This window comes from Hylobates moloch, unplaced genomic scaffold, assembly GCF_009828535.3.
Source record: "Hylobates moloch isolate HMO894 unplaced genomic scaffold, HMol_V3 SCAFFOLD_11, whole genome shotgun sequence".
Taxonomy (NCBI): domain Eukaryota; kingdom Metazoa; phylum Chordata; class Mammalia; order Primates; family Hylobatidae; genus Hylobates; species Hylobates moloch.
Window position 1 is genome coordinate 29,432,409 of NW_026652286.1, and position 22,007 is coordinate 29,454,415.

Sequence of the window (22,007 nt, forward strand, 5' to 3'; positions counted from 1 at the left end):
GGGTTTAACATAGAGGTTTATTAACAGCTAACATGAGATTAGCTACTAAGGGATAAAGAACACAGAAAGAAATAAATTTGGGAAAGGGCTTCTCACAAAGCTGAGATTAAATCTTGCTCGAGAGTGTGTGGCTGTAGCCACTGGGTGGCAGGAAGCTTTTGCTGGGCAGGCCAAAGCTGACAAGCAAGGAACTCTCCGCTGAGGTGCTGGCAAAACGTGCCGGGGTGCAGTTGAACTCACTGGGAATGTGGCTGGGGTTCCTACAAACTCACTGGGCAACTGCTCACATGGGGTAAGGGGTGGGATGCTGCTGAAGCCCCTGGGATCCTGTAGGGGTGGCCGCTGAACTCATCATGCCCTTGCCTCAGGGATGGCCAGGATGCCCTGTGTGCCCAGGAGTTGTCTCCCACCCACCCAGGCTCCACCTTCACCTAGATGTACATGGATCACCCCTTCATACTAAACAGGCAGTCTATACCACAAAGAATAACACACAGTTTCCACAAATTCCACCTCTTAAGTATTTATTAGATACCTATTGTGTGCCCTCTCCCAGCTTTGTATCCCTGTCCTGAGGGCCTCATAGCCGGGTCTCCTGAGAGCAGAGTGAAGAGGAAGCTCAGTATTTCTCAGGCAGGCCGGCAGGTCGGAAGTGATTGGGGTCTTTGCCACTCCTGCCCCATTCATTGGCAGCCTGATCAGCCAGTGTGTCCTCCGCATGATGGCCCATGAATTTCTGGAGATCCTCTCTGGCATTGCTGTAATCAAGGCAGGCAAGAAGGAGATTAATCATCAGGCCATTGAGCAACAGCCCACCCTCCCATTCTCCCCGTTCCAAGGGAGGGCTCAGAGAGGAGCCCACAAAGGCCAAGGAAGGAGGGGTGAAAACACTGACCCTGCCTGGGCACCACCCCATTCAGCCAGGCTGGGCACCCCTAGGCTGGATGAACAGCACCCAGAGAGGGAGAGTGAGGAATCACTCACTCCTACCATCCACTCAGACCCTCCCACTGAGCACAGAGGCAGAGAGAGGGCAAGAAGACGAGGGGCCGCAGCCTCTAACTTCTCTACAAGGAGCTCGACTCCCTCCTGACTGTCCGAGGCAGGCAAGCTCTGCTCATCCAGCCCTGGCGTCCCAAGAGCTCCAGTTACCTGATCACTTCTGCGGCCCAGGCACCCCCAGGTCCCCTTTTGGCAGCATCATAGTTCCCCTGAGCATGGAAGTATTTGTCTGCGCCAATGTAATCGGCTTCTTTCATGTCAGAGTACGCTCTCCACATGTCCCGAGCCCCTGGAAAGGAAAGGAAAGGCAGAACAGACATCAGGAGAACATAAAGACTCCAACAACACCTTAGAGGGGAATGAAAGAAGGACAAATCCTCCACTGACTTCAAGCTTTCAGCCTGTGATCATAGCAGCCTTGGATACCGTGGGTTGAGAAGCACATTCCTTTATCCCAGTTGGCTTCTCCAGGTCCCCTGGTGAAGAGCCACTGCCATAGAATGAAGCTGCCTATGATAAGATCCAGGAGTGTATACGAATGAAAGTGGTGACATGGAATATTGATGCTGAGAAAGGTGGCAGACACAGAGTACTTCTGCCCTGACTGCTAAAGTATATATTCTTTTTTTGTTGTTGTTTAGACAAAGTCTAGCTCTGTCGCCCAGGATGGAGTGCAGTGGTGCTATCTCAGCTCATCACAACCTCCACCTCCCAGGTTCAAGAGATTCTTCTGCCTCAGCCTCCTGAGTAGCTGAGATTACAGGCATGCGCCACCACGCCTGGCTAATTTTTGTATTTTTAGTAGAGACAGGGATTTCACCATGTTGGTCAGGCTGGTCTCGAACTCCTGACCTCGTGATCCCCCTGCCTTGACCTCCCAAAGTGTGGAGATTACAGGCATGAGCCACTGCACTGTGACCTAAAGTATATATTCTTGCAAATGGAATACACGTCATTGTGACCTGAGTTCCAGTGACTGCTAGGAGCATAAAAGTCCCTAAACACTTTCTCAGTAGGCTGTAGTGATGCTGTGGGTTGCTTGAGGAAGCAATAGAGCAGCGGTGCTCCACCTTTGATGCACTTTCTTTTTCTTTTCTGTTTTTTTTTTTTAGACGGAGTCTTGCTCTGTCACCCAGGCTGGAGCACACTGGTGCAATCTCAAGTCACTGCAACTTCTGCTTCTCAGGTTCAAGGGATTCTCATGCTTCATCCTCCCGAGTAGCTGGGATTACAGGTCCTGCCACCATGCCTGGCTACATTTTAGTATTTTTAGTAGAGACGGGGTTTCACCATGTTGGCCAGGCTGCTCGGGAACTCATGACCTCAAGTAATTCATCCACCTTGGCCTCCCAAAGTGCTGGAATTACAGGTGTGAGCCTTGGCTGCACTTTCTAATCACCCAGAGAGAAACTGAAAGTCTCAATGCCCAGGCCACACCCCAGGCCAGTTTCTGCAGACTCTGCTGTGGAGTTGCAGGCATGGGTAGTTCAGATGATGCCAACTTGTCCCTGAGATTCATAACCGTCAACCTCTAGGAGGCGGTCAGTGATGTAACAGCTCTGACCTCAAGCACAGCCGGGCTCAAACCTCTGCCCTGCCACCTGCTGACTGGCAGTAAGTCCCTGGGCATTGGCCTCAGCTGCTCTAAGTCTCAGCTTTCTCACCTTCAAAGAGGGGAAGATGCCTGCCTCACAGAGTCATTCTGAAACTAAATGAGAAAATGCTCTGGTCCTTGTAGGGGCTTGATGCACGTTAGTTCCCAGCTCTTGTCAAGAGCTGGAGAAGGAATGGAAATAGAACAAACCAGGAAGGGAGCCCCTGACAGAGTGAGGCGAAAGAGCCCTGTACATTATCCAACTAGGAAATCGAAGGAGGAAAGAGAAAGAAGACAGAAGGGTCAACAGCCTTAGTCGTACTCTTATGCGATTTATGCTGAGGGACATTTTATACCAATTGCAGGCCTTATTTTGCATCTTCTACTCAAAACAAACAGCTCAGCTGCTCCTGGAAAGGATGACTGTTCTTTCTCTGAGTAACTGATTGACAATAATCCTCGACTCTCTAATCTGTTTAGCAGCTCCCCAGGCACCCGGCACATCCTGCACATTGGGCAGCACAACCTAAGAAAGCGGCTCAAATCTTAAGGAAGCACAGAAATACCCCGTGTGCGTTGTTACTGGATGCCCCGTCCCTTACGGCTCAGGAGATGTGTTTTTGATACACCTTGCAGTGGCTTCTGAAACATGATCCATCCACTGAACACACCCTGAGAAGCCGCACTACGGGGAAAGGAGATATTCCCAGCAGCTCTGAAAGATTCGAGAGAGGCAACCCAGCAAACCCTAATTCCTGGCAGGCCTCAGCAGTGCTGACCCTAGCAACTCTGTGGTTCAAAAGCAGCCTTCTGAAAGCATCATTTTCCCCAGTTTATCAGGTCCAGGGTGATGTTTCTCTTCAGAAATCCTGCGTACCTTCTGAAGCCTTACCATCAAAAGCCTCGCCAAGGAATGAAAAAAAGCTTCGGCTGCTGACACCCAGGACCAAGGAGCAGAAAACCAGGCCTGTGAGAAGCTTCATGGTGCTGAAATGAAAGGAGAAGTCAGGCAGTCGCCCACAAGACTGGCACAGCTTCCCTTGGGACTTATATTCCCACGAGAGCCTGGTTATTTCCACTGGATCTTATTAGAGTCTTAGTGGCTCACCTAGGAAAACTTGCAGCAGGACCTCACTGAGAGCCAGAAGCCCTCGGTTCTGAACCCATCAGCCCTGAAGCCTGACTGTGTAAGAGGATGCCAACGTGGCATTGATGGAGGAAGGCGGGAGTTACAACCAGACTGTCACTCCCTCAAGTAGCCTATAATTCCCCACAACGCATTTACTGTGTGTTTCCTCTGCCCAGCACAGAACTCGACATGGGATAAACACAAAGCAAGATCATTATTTTTTATTCTTAAAGCCTTTAGCACCTGGTATTCCCAGGTGGTCTCCCATCCAAGTACTACCAGGCCCGACCCTGCTTACCTCTCTAGATCAGAGGAGATAAGACACCTTCAGAATGGTATGGCTGTAGGCCCCAGGATAACTATTTTTTAAAGGAAATGATAATCTTTTTGGGAAAGAGAAAACAGAGTAAGTTTTAAAAATCACTCCTTGGTGTGCTCCTCACCTGATCTGTGCTGAAGCCGAGCTGCGGGTCCCTGTCTGCCAGGAAGAGGTGGCTTCTATTTATACTGAGCCTTGCTGGTCTCTTCGGAGGGAAGAAAAGCTGGATGTGGTCCCTGGTGAAAGTCCCTGCAGGTCATTTTCCCCTACAAAACAGTCTAAGACAGGTTCCTGGATGCCAGTGGTTTCTTCATCCCGGGTCATTTATCCCAGTTGTGTAACCTGTGGGAACAAGAGAGGTTTGCTGTGCCTTGGCAATGGACAGGGTGCTAGACCAGCTCTGCTCCTCAGCACTGGGGGAAGTGCAGCTGCAGAGATGCCGGTGGGAGCCCCCTGATGGCGGCACCTGGGCTGCTGGAAGGTGTGGAGTGAGGGCGGCTCTTCAGCCAGCTCCTGACTATAACGGTCATTTCCTCAGGATGGGCCCTGCTGGGCCACATGGCAGATGACCCTGACATGAAGTCCCTGTGAGTTCGTGTCTAAAGCCTTTAAGCTTTAAAATGGACAGCCTACCCCTGCCACATCTCATGTGTGCCCTGGAAGGCTCCTTCCACCCCTCTGTCTGGATATCCTGATATTTCTCAGCACAGAAAATCTCTGCTCATTTTGGCTAGCTGGCCTAGCCAATTTGGAAATGCTTTTTCTAAGTTGGCTCCTGAGCCAAGGGCAATGTAGAGGGGGGGACTTTCTGCTGCCCCAGCCTAGTCCTGGAGTCCCACCTCGGGAGAATGAAAGTGTGGTGTGTTAAATAGGCAGCCCAGCTGGGGACGTGCCCAGCTCCCAGGCAGGGAAGGGTGGGAGAGCTCTTGGTCTACTGTATTATCACGGAGGGGTGCAGGGGGCATGCAGGTCACTCTCTCATAAGAACATCAACAGGGTCAGATTAGCTCTGCAGAGGCTTATGGAGGAGCATGGTGGCCAGAGATGGGTCAGTACCAGAGCCCAGGGGGGCTGAGGCCAGGACATGCAGAGAGGCTGGTGGACATAGCAGCAACTCTGGTTTCTTCTTCTCCGGTCCATGTTCGTGCCCTGAGGGCTAGGCATTTGTAATAACAAACAAACAAGAAATTTAGAAATGGGCCAGGCATGGTAGCATGTGCCTATAGTCCCAGCTACTTGGGAGGCCAAGGCAGGAGGCCTGCTTGAACCCACAAATTTGAGGCCAGCCTGGGCAACACAGCAAGATTATCTTTTTTTTTTTTTTTGAGACGGAGTCTCGCTCTGTCGCCCAGGCTGGAGTGCAGTGGCGCAATCTCGGCTCACTGCAAGCTCCGCCTCCTGGGTTCACGCCATTCTCCTGCCTCAGCCTCTCCGAGTAGCTGAGACTACAGGCGCCCGCCACCACGCCTGGCTAATTTTTTGTATTTTTAGTAGAGACGGGGTTTCACCTGGTCTCGATCTCCTGACCTCGTGATCCACCCGCCTCGGTCTCCCAAAGTGCTGGGATTACAAGCGTGAGCCACCGTGCCCGGCCAGCAAGATTATCTTTAAAAAATTTTTTTAATCTCCGAGAAATGGGTAGGGCCAGGAGGTAAAGGATGGCTAAATGCCCCATAAGCAGCAAATGCGTGGCTCCAATGTGAACAATGATATTATAGACTCTGTTCTGACACCTATGCATTGACACTTCCACCTCCCCCACTACATCCTGCCACCTTGAAACCACTGAGAGTGGTACCTGCTGGAATGGGTCCACACACACAATCACACATATTTTAGGCAGGGTAGTTGACATCCCCAGGGAAAAAGGGCTCACAGAGAGAGGCTGAATGTTTCCAACTGGGTAGCAGTAATAGTACATCATGCTGTAGATGGTACAGCACAGATCAGGTGAAAATAATAGTACATCATGATTAACCAGGGCTTATTCCAGGGAGTCAAGAAGAGTTTAATATCAGAAAAATCTATCTTTGTGATTCACTGTACCAGTAATCAAAGAAAAGGATTGTACATTTATTTTACTAGATGCAGAAAATGAATTTCATAATTGTCAACATCTATTGATGATAAGGAAAATATGTAACAAAATAAAGAGACCATTTCTGACTTGAGAAAGGATAAATACCAATATGTTATAGCAACAGTTCTCAAACTGTTTTCCAGGGAACCCTAAGAATCCCTCCTTAGGGAGGCTTTGATATCAAAATTATTTTTAGAATAGTACTAACACACTATTTTCATGTTTCAGTCTCATTTTCTCATGAGTACACACAATATGATAAGTTCGTTGATATGAGTGTAGATTTCCACATTGTCACTGACTTTTCAGAAGCTACCACTTGTTGAGTTTGGTATAGTATAGAATAGCCACAATTATCTAAAAATACCATTAAAATACACTCCCCCCTTTCAACCACATATTTGTGTGAGGCTGAATTTTCTTCATATACTCCAAGCTAAATAACATTTTAAAACAGGTTGGATGATGAATCAAATAGGAAAATCCAACTATGAAAAAAAATCAGACATGAAAAATTTTCAAGAGGGTAAAACCATAGTACTCTTCTTACTTTTTTTTTGGAAAATGGTGATTTTTCATAAAAATGTATTATTTATGTTAACATATAGAAGATTTATAATTTTTTGAAGAATTGATAAATGTTTAAATTTTTTCTTTTTTTTTTTTTTTTGAGACGGAGTCTTGCTCTGTCGCCCAGACTGGAGTGCAGTGGCGCAATCTCGGCTCACTGCAAGCTCCGCCTCCCAGGTTCACGCCATTCTCCTGCCTCAGCCTCTCCGAGTAGCTGGGACTACAGGCGCCCACCACCATGCCCGGCTAATTTTTTGTATTTTTAGTAGAGACGGGGTTTCACCTGGTCTCGATCTCCTGACCTCGTGATCCGCCCGCCTCAGCCTCCCAAAGTGCTGGGATTACAAGCGTGAGCCACCGCGCCCGGCCAATTTTTTCTTCCTATTATGGTAAATACTGATGAATAGAGTCCCCATAAATAAAAGTTCTTTGGGGTCTTCAATAATTTTTAACAGTGTAATGGGATCCTGAGACCAAAAGGTTTGAGAATCATTGCTCTACAGCAAACATTATGTGTAATGAAGACACTTCAAGTACATTCTCAAGAAGACCAATAAAGAGGCCACAACGGCAGACGCGGTGGCTCACACTTATAATCCCAGCACTTAGAGAGGACGAGGCAGGTGGATCACTGGAGGTCAGGAATTTGTGACCAGCCTGGCCAACATGGTGAAACCCTGTCTCTACTAAAACAAAAATTAGTCGGGTGTGGTGGCAGGTACCTGTAATCCCAAGTACTTGGGAGGTTGAGGCAGGAGAATTGCTTGAACCTGGGAGGTGGAGGCTGCAGTGAGCCCAGATTGTGCCACTGCACTCCAGCCTGGGCAACGGAGTGAGACTCCATCACGAAAAAAAAAAAAGAGGCCAGGATGTCTGGTTGTTACTGCTACTGTTTCACATATCCCTGAAAGACCTGCCCAATGCTAAAGAAACACAAGGAAGGTAAGAGGTGAAAGAGAAGAAATGAAACTATCATCGTTTGAAGATGACACCATCTTCTACATAGAAAACCTGTTAGAATCAAATGGCAAGCTATTAGAACTACTAAGAGAATTCAGTGAGGCTGCTGTATTCATGGCAAAATTTTAAAAATTGATAGCATTTCTCTGCAACAATCCTTAACAGTTATAAAATACAGCACAAAGTAGTACCAAAAATACTAACTATCTAGGAAATAACCTCTTACAGAGAAAATTTAGCCTGTTAAAGGATAAAAAGTGGCGACGTACGTCATGTCCACAGAGATTATATTTTAGCTTAGCAAAGATACCAATTCTCCCAAATTTATTTATGAATTAAATGCAATGTGAATCAAAATTTCCCACTGGAATTTTTATCAAGAAGGCAACAAATTCTTTCTTTCTTTTTTTTTTTTTGAGACAAAGATGGCTCTGTCACCCAGGCTGCAGTGCAGTGATACAATCTCAGCTCACTGAAACCTCAACCTCTCCGGCTCAGGTGAACCTCCCACCTCAGCCTCCCGAGTAGCTGGGACTACAGGTGCACACCACTGGGCCTAGATAACTTTTTGTATTTATTGTAAATAAATACAAAAAATAAATATTTTGCCCAGGCTGGTCTGGAACTCCTGGGCTCAAGCAATCCGCCTGCCTTGGCCTCTGAAAGTGCTGGAATTACATGTGTGAGCCACCACACCCAGCCAACAAATTAATTCTTTATGATGAATAAGTTATCTATGAAAAGTTAAGTCAGCTGGGTGCAGTGGCTCACGCCTGTAATCCCAGCACTTTGGGGGGCTGAAGCAGGTGGATCACCTGAGGTTGGGAGCTCAAGACCAGCCTGACCAACATAGAGAAAACCAGTCTCTACTAAAAATGCAAAATTAGCTGGGCATGGTGGCACATGCCTGTAATCCCAGCTACTTAGGAGGCTGAGGCAGGAGAATTGCTTGAACCTGGGCGGTGGAGGTTGCAGTGAGCCGAGATTGCACCATTGCACTCCAGCCTGGGCCACAAGAGTGAAACTCCGTCTCAAAAAAAAAAAAAAAGAAAAAGAAAAGTTAAGTCAATGAAAAGTTAAGTCAATTAAAAAAGAGCTGTGGTGTTTATATATATATATAGCTTTTCGTTTTTTTGAGACCGAGTCTCTTTTTGTTGCACAGGCTGGAATGCAGTGGCACGATCTCTGCTCACTGCAACCTCTGCCTCCCAGGTTCAAGCGATTCTTGTGCCTCAGCCTCCTGAGTAGCTGGGATTACAGGTGCCTGCCACCTTGCCCGGCTAATTTTTGTATTTTTAGTAGAGACAGGGTTTCACCATGTTGGCCAGGCTGGTCTCAAACTCCTCACCTCAGGTGATCCACTGGCCTCAGCCTCCCAAAGTGCTGGGATTTACAGGTGTGAGCCACCACACCCAGCCATATATTTTGCTTTTCATCTGCAGCTCCTGGATCCTAACTCCTTGTTATATTGTTGGGCACTTTAGGCCTCAGTAAACAGAATCTCTGTCTATGACCTTCTCCTGTCCTTCTTCCACCTGCCCAAAGCAGGACTCTAATTTGATTGTGGGTCAAAAGACTCTCATTCCAGAAAGGGCCTTGCCTGATACCCTAGAGGAAGGAATGCTGCACAGAGAGGCCAAGTCTGAACAGACAAGCCTTGCTGGGTTTATATCACATGCTTTTTGTCCAATCACATTTCTGCATGGTTGTCAATCATTCCTATGTAATGAAGCCTCCATAAGAACCCAAAAGGACAGGGTTCAGAGAGTTTCCAGATAGCTGAACACTATCTGGAGAGTGAACACTTCCTAGAGAGTGGCACACCCAGAGAGATCATGAAAGCTCCACGCCCCTTTCCCCTTACCTCGCCCTCCACATCTCTTCATCTGTATCTTTCATAATATCCTTTATAATAAACCAGCAAATGGGTTTCCCTGAGTTATGTGAGTCACTCTAACAAATTAATCGAACCCAAAGAGGGGGTCATGGGAACCCCAACTTGAAGCCAGTCAGTCAGAAGTTCCACAGGCCCAGACTTGCAACTGGGGAGAAAGGGGGGGAGGTCTTGGGGACTGAGCCCCCAACCTGTGGGATCTGACACTGTCTCCAGGTAGGTAGTGTTGGGACTGCATTGGAGGACACTCCTGGTGTCTGCTGCTTGGTGTGTGGGGGGAAAACCCCATACATTTGGTTACGGAGGTCTTCTGTGTTGATGATCATTGCTGTTTGAGGGTAGAGGGAATACACGGTTTGAGAGAGTTTTTCCCTGACATGAGGGAAGAGGGGACATGTACTGGTCTCTGAGATGTGGAATCATGGAATCTGCCGCAAGTGGGGAGACCACTGTGACCCATGCCGCAGTCTTTGGGGCAGAGGGTGTCTCGGGGGCAGAAGAAGCGAGAGTTGTTTGCGGTAGCAGTTATGTCCAAAGTGGGCACCAGGAAAGTAGGGCTGCACAGCTTTGAAGAGCCTCCTTACTCCCGGCCTGAATGAAACCATTTCCTATAAAGCGCTAAGCATAAAGTTTGCCAATGGTGATCCACGGAGAAGTGCGTGTACCCCACCCCGCCATCCCACAGGGAATGTCGGAGTGATGTTGGACTGCATCTAGGGAAGGAATGGTTCATGAGATGTGGTGGAGATGCTGAGGGCCCGTGGACATCAGATCCTACCTTACCTGTGCCAGGACAAGCCACGCGCATGTGCTTCAGACCACCAGGCAACAGGAGTGTTGTATGAGGTGTGAAGCAGGCACCTGGGAAAGAGGAGTGTGAATAGCAGATGGGACACACTGGGGACAGTCATAGGAATGAAATGTCCCAGGATGGATGCAGGCAGGTTATGGAGGACTTAGTGAGGACTGCTCTCCTGGTGGGAATTGTGGAGTGGGAGACTGGATGGAGACTGGAGGTGTTTTAAGTAGGGAAGCAGACTTGCAAGGGTGACCAGGGAAACTGTGCCAGCCAAGGATGAGACATACACTGGCAAGACTTTCAGACAGCCTGGCTTATCTAAGCAGAATGCTTGAGCCATGCCAAGGGTGCCTCGCAAGTTGTATTAATCGTGTCCTTTCATTTTGTGTTCTTGGTGCTTGGCATCTGGGCCCTTGCTGACCCTGAGGGACCGTTTCTCTCAGAGCTAGTCAAGTCCTAGACACAGTAAATGACTCTCCTGGGAGCATGCCTTCCGTGTGCAGACCAACCAATCAAGAGTCCACACTCCCACCCACCTCCTTTATTGAGAGCTCCTTTATTGAGCTCTCACATCCTGGGGCACCATCCACCTGCCCTAATCACTCAAGGACCACGTCCCAAACAACTAGGGACAGCCTCCATGCCCCTGCACCCATTGAAATTATTCATGCCAGCCAATCCTAAACCTGTGTATGCTGCCACACCATTCCTTCCTGCAGAAACACAGTAAGGACTCTTCCTACACCTCCCCTACTTCCTCTGCTCCCTGACTTACCCACTTACTTCCTGGTGCAGTCCCCTGTGGCATAGTTCACTCTCTTCTCTTGGGAACTGTGAGGCTATCTTCTCAATGGCAGTCATCTCCTGAGCTGTTGACCTTGCCATACCTAACTAATAATAAAATCTACATTCTAAGGCAAAAACAAAACAGATAGGGTCTCACTCTATTGCCCAGGCTGGAGTACAGTGGCGCGATCTAGGCTCACTGCAAGTTCCGCCTCCTGGGTTCACGCCATTCTCCTGCCTCGGCCTCCCAAGTAACTGGGACTGCAGGCGCCCGCCATGACGCCCGGCTAATTTTTTTGTATTTTTAGTAGAGACAGGGTTTCACCATGTTAGCCAGGATGGTCTCGATCTCCTACAGTGGTGTGATCATGCCTCACTGCAGCCTCAAACTCCTGGGCTCAAGCAGTTCTCTCATCTCAACCTCCCGAGTAGCTGGGGCTACAGGCACACACCACCATGCCTGGCTAGTTTTCTTATTTTTTTGTAGATACAGGGTCTCTTTATGTTGCCAAGGCTGGTCTTGAACTCCTGGGCTCAAGTGATTCTCCTGCCTTGGCCTCCCAAAGTGCTGCAATTACAGGCATGAGCCACCATGCCCAGCTCAGAAATCTTATTAAAAATATTTCAAGGAGAAGAGAAAGCCAAAAATGTGGAATATATATATATTTATATATGTATATATATATGTATATTGGGGCAGGCGTGGTGGCTCATGCCTGTGGTCCTAACTACTTGAGAGTCTGAGGTGGGAGGATCACTTGAGCCTAAGAGTTAGAGGCTGCAATGAGCTACAATCCCGCCACTGCACTCCAGCCTGAGCAACAGAGCAAGACCCTGTCTCCAAGAAATAATAATAATAATTTAAAAGAAAAATGAAGACATCTTGTTGTGGGCTGCAAAAAAAATAATAAAAATCAAATTAAATTAAAATTTTTAAGTGGGCCGGGAGCAGTGGCTAACGCCTGTAATGCCAGCGCTTTGGGAGGCCAAGGTGGGTGGGTCACTTGAGCCCAGAAGTTTGAGATTAGCCTGGCCAACACGGTGAAACCCCGTCTCTACAAAAATTATAAAAATTAACCGGGTGTTGTGGTGTGCTTCTGTAGCCCCAGCTACTCAAGAGGCTGAGGTGGGAGGATTGCTTGAGCCTGGGAGATTGAGGCTGCCATGAGCTGAGACTGCACCACTGCACTCCAGCCTGGGTGACAGAGTGAGACCCTGTCTCCAAAAAAACAAAAAGAAAAAGAAAAAAAGATGGAAAAAGACATGAAAAAACAACAACAGAAATACCGACACATCATCAATGGGAGGGAAGCATCTTGAGGCAGCAAAGCGGGAGTGCTAGTAGAGAGGCAGATAGGGCGTCGGACCTGAGGCATTAAGGAAAGTCAGGATTTGGAGCTTACAAGTCTCTCCTTGGAGATGGGATGGGGTTGGAATGAATGTCTGAGCAAACACAAAGCATTTCCTTCCCTAATGACTCCCCACCAGTCTAAAGAATCCCACATTAGGCCGGGCACAGTGGCTCACGCCTGTAATCCCAGCACTTTGGGAGGCCAAGGCGGGTGGATCATGAGGTCTGGAGATCGAGACCATCCTGGCTAACATGGTGAAACCCTGTCTCTACTAAAAATACAAAAAAATTAGCCAGGCGTCATGGCGGGCGCCTGCAGTCCCAGTTACTTGGGAGGCGGAGGCAGGAGAATGGCGTGAACCCAGAAGGCGGAACTTGCAGTGAGCCTAGATCGCGCCACTGCACTCCAGCCTGGGCAACAGAGTGAGACTCTGTCTCAAAAAAAAAAAAAAAAATCCCACATTAGAGTTGGGGAAATGGGCAGTCCTGGTGGAAGTTAGGGAACAGATCTGGGACATGTTATAGCCAGCTGGACTACAGGAGGCCATAAGCTCAATTCTTCCTTGACTCTGAAACCTTTAGCTGGTCCTAATGCCCTATGCCTAGTGATTCCAGGCCTTTCCCAGTTGTGTCAGGCCTGGAAGTGAACACATCTATGTGCTAAAAAGGAAAAGTATGCCAAGCAGGGGCTCAAGTCATCCTTATCCTCAGTCTGTCTATGAGTGGTATGTACCCCTCTTCCCCTTGTAAGATCTGCTGGGCTTAGGTCTCCTGACTGTGAGTTCCCCATACCTGGGCATAAATGTAGTGAGCCTGAGCTCCCAAATAAGGTTGGGGGCTCCAGAGAGGTGGAGGGTCCTGTCTCTGGGAAGTGTGCCCACCCAGCAGGTCTGACCAGGAAGATACACTACTGGGGTTATGGAAAAAGACTATGTGTCAAGAGACGAGACCTGTGTCTCCATTTAGGCAGAGAATCATCTTTAATTAATGGGAAATTGGAAGGCAAATCACTTGGACCTGAAAGTGCTTTTTGTTTATTGAACCACTGTGTTGTAAATCATATCTCTCTGAAGGCAAGAGAAATCAGGGAGTTACAAAATGTTTAGGAGAACGAAACAGGACTCCCTATTTTGCTAGCTAATCAGATTGAGACAGGCTGTCTGATAAATCCACAAATTTGATGTTGTTCAATCATAAGCAGTAAATTTCCTACGTTGAATTTTCCTGACAATGAACGTAAAAGGAAAAGGAGTCTTTTTGACAAAATATTTTATTGTTCATCTAAACTGAAAAACTTCTCTATTTTTCAAAATTGCTATACATGTTTAAAGATGTAGTTATTTGAATAGCCTAACTGGTACAGAAGGTTTAATGATGATTCTAAGACATACCTATAAATGACTTGAAATTGAAACGAAATTTAAGAAGAATTATTGGAATTTTAAGACCAATTTTCCCCTTCTCAAATGAGTTCTTAGTTTCATAAATACTATACAATTTCATAAGAGATTTGGGGTTTTGAGATGTCTTTTTTTTTTTTTTTTCAGATGGAGTTTTACTGTTGTTGCCCAGGTTGGAGTGCAGTGGCATGATCTCGGCTCACTGCAACCTCCACCTCCCAGGTTCAAGCGATTTTCCTGCCTCAGCCTCCCGAGTAGCTGGGATTACAGGCGCCTGCCACAACGCCCAGCTGATGTTTTGTATTTTTAGTGGAGACAGGGTTTCACCATGTTGGCCAGGCTTGTCTCGAACTCCTGACCTCAGGTGATCCACCAACCTATAATTTATTACTCCCTTTTGCAAATGTTTGAAAAGGAATAAAGTGAAATATTTTTAAACAGAATGCAGAGTTCTGTTGTCTTTTGGCAATACCAGTTCCAGACTCTGAGAGCGGCTCTTGCTGTTGCTGACAGTGGGCTGGTGACCAAATCCCAACATGTCCCCGCTGCGAGTCTTTCATGACCTGATTCAGTCATCATTTAGAGGCCAGCAGGCTTCAGAGAGGCGTGAGCCTCAGCCAACAACCTATAGGGGAAGAGACGCAGAACTCAATGCAGACAGGTTTGGATTCTGGTGCCTAGAGAATGCAACTTGGAAACTCCGAGCCAGGAGGAAAGGGTTCTCTCTCCATGAGAGGGTGTGGGCTTTGTGAGAAGGGACACACAGCAAACACAATTAAGAGTCCACCCCTCAGCCGGGCGCGGGGGCTCACGTCTGTAATCCCAGCACTTTGGGAGGCTGAGGCGGGTGGATCATGAGGTCAGGAGATCAAGACCATCCTGGCTAACATGGTGAAACCCCGTCTCTACTAAAAATACAAAAAAATTAGCCGGGCATGGTGGCGGGTGCCTGTAGTCCCAGCTACTCGGGAGGCTGAGGCAGGAGAATGGCGTGAACCCAGGAGGTGGAGCTTGCAGTGAGCCAAGATCGTGCCACTGCACTACAGCCTGGGCGACAGAGCAAGACGCCATCTCAAAAAAAAAAAAAAGAAAAAGAGTCCACCCCTCAATTAAATAGTTGGTCCTTTTGTGTTCCTGGTGATTTACTTGCTAAGTGGAAGAAACAGGAGGGAATCTTTTCTCCTGCCCTCCTGGTAATCGATAGCCCATGGCCTGGCTTTACTTCTGTAAAGTGGCAGGAGACCTTTTGACAGCTGAGCCATTTCTTATTTTATTTATTTTAATAAGAGAGGGTAGGAATGAGCAATGATATTAGTACCTGGGGACTGTTGTTCTTAAGGAGAAACGATCTTAGAATGATTAGTGATACCCCTTGCTTTCTCTTTTCTTTCATTATACTTTTTGTACACATATTTTTTCCTGTTTATTTATTGGAATCTTACTGATTTATTATAAGCTTTATGTCTACACATGTATAATCATTTTCCCCCAATTATAAGTCTCTTTTTCATGGAGGCACAGCCTAGACCTGGTTAGCCACCATCTCCCCTCATTGTGTGCCCAATATCTATTGTAGTATCTGCTGCATAGAAGGCACTCAATGAGTGAACGGATAATGACTGATGATGAATCAATAAATGAATGGACATGTCATTGTAAAAAATTCTAAAAACCTAGAATAACACAAGCTGTTGCCACTACCTAGAAACACAGATGTAAAACTTCCTAGGTTGTGTTTCACCATGGGAACATGTCTCTGAACAAAAATGGGATCATAGTCTATTGCACTCTTTCTCTTAAGAGATTGTCTATACTTCTCCAGGTCATTAAGTGCTCTTCCACAATATCAGTATATGGCAGAGGCAAGGTCATACCAGGTCTGTCTGAAACCAGGGCTTGGCTCTTAACTTCCAGCCATACTGCCTCCAAGTCTAGGTGGCTGGGTTTTAGGATCTGTGATGGGAACTCAGTGTCACAACCTCTACTGGGAAGGTATTCTGGTGTTTCATAACAGGACTTTCTGTTAGAGATAAGCATGGCAAAACGGAATGGAGACAAAGTTCAGGTTTCTGCTGCCAGGAGCTGAGATTGCTGTGACCGATGGCATTCTCCCAAACCAAATAATCCAACCTGGAATTACCATAAATCACTCCTCATCTTTTCAAGGGGTGTCCAAGTTCCCAGAAAAGAACATTTGTTAAGGGATGGAGGCAAGGAGGTGGAGAAGAAAGAGCACTGGCCAAGGTATGAGTGTCCTGGGTTCTGGTCCTTGAATGAGCCATTTATCTTCTCTGCAGCTTCTCCATCTGATAGGAGTTTGGAGGCAGAGTTTTTTCTTAATGAGTAAAAGACAGTCGTGCCTAGGAGATGTGGTGTACATGTTAGAAAGAAGGGACTGGCTGTGACTCTATAAAAGATGACCAGCTCGGGCTGGTCTCAAACTCCTGACCTTAACCCTTCCTCCGCCTCCGCTCCCAAAAGTGTTGGGATTACAGGTATGAGCCACCGTGCCCAGCCTAGAAATACCCACTAGAAGCTTCCATGTAGACAATCTGCTTAGTGATGTTTGGAGACAAAGTATCTCTTTATTGTATTTGTTGACAAAACTCTCCAGTCCTCTCCCGTGTTCATGGAAAATTTTCACGTTCATTTACAGCGCTCTTTCCAACACATTCACTGCCAATACTCTTATTGACAATAACTATATTGTTGAAACTTCCAGTATCCTGCATTCCCGGATCAAGCCCCCCTCAAAGCCCTGATATGCAAATATCTGGGAAAAGAATGTTCCAGAGGAAAGGAACAGCTAATCCAAGGCTCCTAGGGTAAGATGTGCCTGGGGGTTTGGAGACCAGTGTGGCCGGAGCAAAATGAGCAAGAGAAGAGAATTGGATGATGAGGTATGAAGGAAGGATCTAGGACACTTTGAGTAAAGTTTGAAAACCATTGTAAGGGCTTTGACTTCAACTATGAGTGGAAGTGGAATCCTCTGGAGAGTTTTGAATGGAGAGTGATAGAAGTTGTCTTGTGTTGTAACAGTCTGGCTGCTATATCGAAAAGAGACTAGTTGGCGGCAAAGAGGGAAATGTGGAAGCCAGTTAAGAAGCCATCATAACCCGGAAGATGATGCCTAATAACATCTCTCTGGGAGCTGTGGAGAGATGATAAGGGTTTGCCTTCTGAATATGTTTTTTGACAATTAATGTAAACATTTCAAGTAGGCTGAGACTTTATTGCGTATTAACAATGTCCATGTTCACTCGTGGCAGCCGCCCCCTTCTGCGCAGTCACGCCGAGCCAGTGCCTGGGCCTGGAACTGGGCCGCACCCCCCAGCTTCACCCACCACCTCCCTACCATGGACCCCCGCAAAGTGAACGAGCTTCGGGCCTTCGTGAAAATGTGTAAGCAGGATCCGAGCGTTCTGCACACCGAGGAAATGCGCTTCCTGAGGGAGCAGGTGGAGAGCATGGGAGGTAAAGTACCACCTGCTACTCAGAAAGCTAAATCAGAAGAAAATACCAAGGAAGAAAAACCTGATACTAAGAAGGTGGAGGAAGACTTAAAGGCAGACGAACCATCAAGTGAAGAAAGTGATCTAGAAATTGATAAAGAAGGAGTGATTGAACCAGACACTGATGCTCCTCAAGAAATGGGAGACGAAAATGCGGAGATAACGGAGGAGATGATGGATCAGGCAAATGATAAAAAAGTGGCTGCTGTTGAAGCCCTAAATGATGGTGAACTCCAGAAAGCCACTGACTTATTCACAGATGCCATCAAGCTGAATCGTCGCTTGGCCATTTTGTATGCCAAGAGGGCCAGTGTCTTTGTCAAATTACAGAAGCCAAATGCTGCCATTCGAGACTGTGTGACAGTGCCATTGAAATAAATCCTGATTCAGCTCAGCCTTACAAGTGGCGGGGGAAAGCACACAGACTTCTAGGCCACTGGGAAGAAGCAGCCCATGATCTTGCTCTTGTCTGTAAATTGGATTATGATGAAGATGCTAGTGCAATGCTGAAAGAAGTTCAACCTAGGGCACAGAAAATTGCAGAACATCGGAGACAGTATGAGCAAAAACTTGAAGAGCAAGAGATCAAAGAAAGAATAGAACGAGTTAAGACGGCTCGAGAAGAGCATGAGAGAGCCCAGAGGGAGGAAGAAGCCAGATGACAGTTAGGAGCTCAGTGTGGCTCTTTTCCAGGTGGCTTTCCTGGGGGAATGCCTGGTAATTTTCCCAGAGGAATGCCTGGAATGGGAGGGGGCATGCCTGGAATGGCCAGAATGCCTGGACTCAGTGAAATTCTTAGTGATCCAGAGGCTATTGCAGCCATGCAGGATCCAGAAGTTATTGTGGCCTTCCAGGATGTGGCTCAGAATCCAGCAAATATGTCAAAATACCAGAGCAACCCAAAGGTTATGAATCTCATCAGTAAATTATCAGCCAAATTTGGAGGTCAAGCATAATGCCCTTCTGATAAATAAAGCCCTGCTGAAGGAAAAGCAACCTAGATCACCTTATGGATGTCACAATAATACAAACCAACGTACCTCTGACCTTCTCATCAAGAAAGCTGGGGTGCTTTGAAAATAATCCCTACCCCTCTCCCCCAAATGCAGCTGAAGCATTTTACAGTGGTTTGCCATTATTCATTCAGATAATGTTTTCCTACTAGGAATTACAAACTTTAAACACTTTTAAAATCTTCAAATATTTAAAACAAATTTAAAGGGTCTGTTAATTCTTATATTTTTCTTTACTAATCATTGTGGATTTTTTTGCTTTGAATTATTGGGCAGGGAATATACTTATGTATGGAAGATTACTGCTCTAATTTGAGTGAAATAAAAGTTATTAGTGCGAGGCAAACATAAAAAAAAAACAACCAATGTCCATGTTCATCTCTAAATGACATCATTGTTCCAAAGCTTTTCCATTCTTCTTAACCTTCAACCTGTCAATCTATCGCAGACAACTTCTCCTACTTCACTCATGCATTGACTCCTTCAATCAATAAAAGTGACTAAGAACCTGCTACAGGTGAGGTGCTGTGTTTGGTGTTAGAGTGACAACAGTTATCTATCAATAAGCCTGACAAGGTTCCTATCCCTGTGTTTTGTGCACTCTGGGTCAAACTCAGAAATGCAAACAGGTGGAGAGTGATGAGTCCTATGACTGGTAAAGGAAAGGGCCTGCTGGTTTCCCTCAGGATCTCTGTCCTTCATCTCAAAATGCATCTTCCTTGTTATCACTCCTCTCCTTCCTGTCTCAGAGGAAGACCTGCTCCTGCTACACTCTAGGCAACCTTGTCCCCAGTGGCCCTGTGGGCCCTTGGTCGTTGAAGTCTATGTTATGCCCTATTTTTTACCTTCAGGCACTCTCTCTGTTAACATTTTCCCTGTGCCCTGTAACCCTCCCTCATCTTTAAATAAATCCTCCTCCTTTGACCTTCGCATGTATTCAGTCACGCAATTCAACAAGCATTTATTGCACGGTGATATTCAATTTGCCACTTGCTAAAAGTCTGAACCTTGGCAGCTGAATGTGATCAGAAAAAAAGCATGACTGCTATGACTAGTCTCACTTTAAATTCATCGTCGTTGACCTTGAGCTACCATACAATCCACTACCTTTCTCAAGTTCAGTCACATTCTTCCTTTCCTAGATGTCCGCTTTCTACTTCTCTTCTCTCCTGAAACTTCCCACAACTCCTCGTTCATTCTCAGTTGACAACTTTGCTTCCTATTTCACTGAAAAATAGAAGCAATCAGATATGAACTTCTGGCTGGGCATGGTAGCTCATGCCTATAATCTCAGCACTTTGGGAGGCCAAGGCAGGAGGACTGCAGGTTAGGAATTTGAGACGAGCCTGGGCAACATGGTGAAACTCCCACTGTACTAAAAATTTAAAAAATTACTCAGACGTGTTGGCAAACACCTGTAGTCCCAGCTACTTGGGAGGTTGAGATGCAAGGATCACTTAAACCTGGGAGGCTGAGGCTGCAGTGAGCCATGATTGCACCACTGCACTCCAGCCCAGGCAACAGAGCAAAACCCTGTCTTGAAAGGAGAGGAGATGAGAGGAGAGGAGAGGAGGGGAAGTGAGGCGAGGGGAGGGGAAGTGAGGGGAGGGGAGGGGAGGGGAGGAGAGGAGAGGAGAGGAGAGGAGAGGAGAGGAGAGGAGAGGAGAGGAGAGATCAGGTGAGGAGTATGCCAAGGAGTGTTTTTAAAACTTACTGTTTTCTCTTTCCCAACAAGATTGTCATTTCCTTTAAAAAGTGGTTATCCTGAGGCCTATATTCATAGCATTCTGAAGGTGCCTTATCCCCTCTGATCTAGGGAGGTAAGCAGGGTCAGGCCTGGTAGTACTTGGATGGGAGACCACCTGGGAATACCAGGTGCGAAAGAAAGAAAAGAAAAGAGGAAAGAAAGAGAGAGAAAGAAGAGAGAGGAAGGAAGGAAGGAGAAAGAGAGAGGAAGGAAGGAGAATGAGAGAGGAAGGGAGGGAGGAAGAAAAGAAGGAAAGAAGGAGGGAGGGGGAAGGGAGGGAGGGAGGGAAAGAGGAAGAAAGGAGAGAAAGAAGGAAGGAAGAGAGAGAGAGAGGAAGGAAGGAGGAAGACAGAGAGGGAGGAAGGAAGGAAGGAAGGAAGGAAAAGAGAGAGAGGAAAGAAGGAAGGAGAAAGAGAGAGGAAGGAAGAAAATGAAGGAAGGAAGGAAAGAAAGAAAAAATAAAAGTGAAAATGGACTGGAGAAGAAGAAACCACAGGTGCTGCTGTGTCCACCAGCCTCTCTGCATGTCCTGGCCTCAGCCCTGCTGGGCTCTGGTACTGACCACTTCCTTCCCTCCTTCCTAATTTCCTAATTTCCTAATTGACTAGGCCAGCTGAGCAGGGCTTTTCTGTGCTGAGGAGGTAAATCTCGGGATATCTAGACTGAGGGGTGGAAGGAGCCTTCCAGGGCACACAGGAGACATGGCAGGGCTAGGCTGCTAGTTTTATTTTGTTTTGTTTTAGACACAGGGTCTTGCTCTGTCACCCAGGCTGGAGTGCAGTGGCATGATTATAGCTCACTGCAGCCTTGACCTCCTGGATCTCCAGCAATCCTTCTGCTTCAGCCTCTTGAGTAGCTGGGACTGCAGGTCCACACTACCACACCCGGTCCATTTATTTTTATTTTTTGTAGAGACAAGGTCTTACAATTTTGCACAGACTGATCTTAAACTCTTGGCCCCAAGTGATCCTCCTGCCTTGGCCTCCAAAAGCATTGGGATTGCAGGAGTGAACCACTGTGCTGGACCTAGTCTGTCAGCTTTGAAGCTTTAGATATGAACTCAGAGGGACTTCATTTCAGAGGCATCTGCCATGTGGCCCAGCAGAGCCCATCCTGATGAAATGACCGGTACAGTCAGGAGCTGGCTTCAAAACTGCCCTCACTCCACACCTTCCAGCAGCCCAGGTGCCGCCAACACAGGGCTCCCACTCTCAATTCCGCAGCCTCAGCCCCCTCAATGCTGAGGAGCAGGGCTGGTCTCCTGCCCTGACAAGTGTCAGGCACATCTTGTTCCCTCAGGTTGCACAACTAGGATAACTGACCCAGGATGAAGAAACCACTGGCATCCAGGAACTTGTCTTAGACCGTTTTGTAGGGGAAATGACCTGCAGGGACTTTCACCAGGGACCACATCCAGCTTTTCTTCCCTCCCAAGAGACCAGCAAGGCTCAGTATAAATAGAAGCCACCTCTCCCTGGCAGACAGGGACCCGCAGCTCGGCTTCAGCACAGATCAGGTGAGGAGCACACCAAGGAGTGATTTTTAAAACTTACTCTGTTTTCTCTTTCCCAACAAGATTATCGTTTCCTTTAAAAAATAGTTACCCTGGGGCCTACAGCCATACCATTCTGAAGGTGTCTTATCTCCTCTGATCTAGAGAGGTAAGCAGGGTCGGGCCTGATAGTACTTGGATGGGAGACCACCTGGGAATACCAGGTGCTAAAGGCTTTAAGAATAAAAAATAATGATCCTGCTTTGTGTTTATCCCATGTTGAGTTCTGTGCTGGGCAGAGGGAACACACAGTAAATGCGTTGTGGGGAATTATAGGCTACTTGAGGGAGTGACAGTCT

At 47.0% G+C, this 22,007-nt stretch overlaps 1 protein-coding gene and 3 pseudogenes across 2 annotated transcripts; 2 read left to right on the forward strand and 2 right to left on the reverse strand.

Annotated features, from left to right (window-relative positions):
- Nucleotides 1-507: 507 nt before the first annotated feature.
- LOC116476457 (serum amyloid A-1 protein-like) lies at nt 508-4,201 on the reverse strand. Of its 2 annotated transcripts, XM_032166474.2 has the most exons (4): nt 4,169-4,201; nt 3,489-3,583; nt 1,153-1,291; nt 508-758 (listed from the first exon to the last, which is right to left on the reverse strand). In XM_032166474.2, exons 2-4 carry the CDS (start codon nt 3,577-3,579, stop codon nt 620-622), a joined length of 369 nt encoding a protein of 122 aa, XP_032022365.1. In that variant the 5' UTR covers nt 3,580-3,583; nt 4,169-4,201; the 3' UTR covers nt 508-619. The 2 variants fall into 2 exon arrangements, with proteins under 2 accessions (XP_032022365.1, XP_058302825.1); XM_058446842.1 differs by lacking the exon at nt 4,169-4,201 and having other exon boundaries at nt 620-674; nt 3,489-3,579.
- LOC116477614 (5S ribosomal RNA) lies at nt 3,957-4,074 on the reverse strand (annotated as a pseudogene).
- Nucleotides 4,202-17,220: 13,019 nt separating the features above from the next.
- LOC116476458 (hsc70-interacting protein-like) lies at nt 17,221-18,352 on the forward strand (annotated as a pseudogene).
- Nucleotides 18,353-21,766: 3,414 nt separating this feature from the next.
- LOC116477626 (5S ribosomal RNA) lies at nt 21,767-21,884 on the forward strand (annotated as a pseudogene).
- Nucleotides 21,885-22,007: the final 123 nt, after the last annotated feature.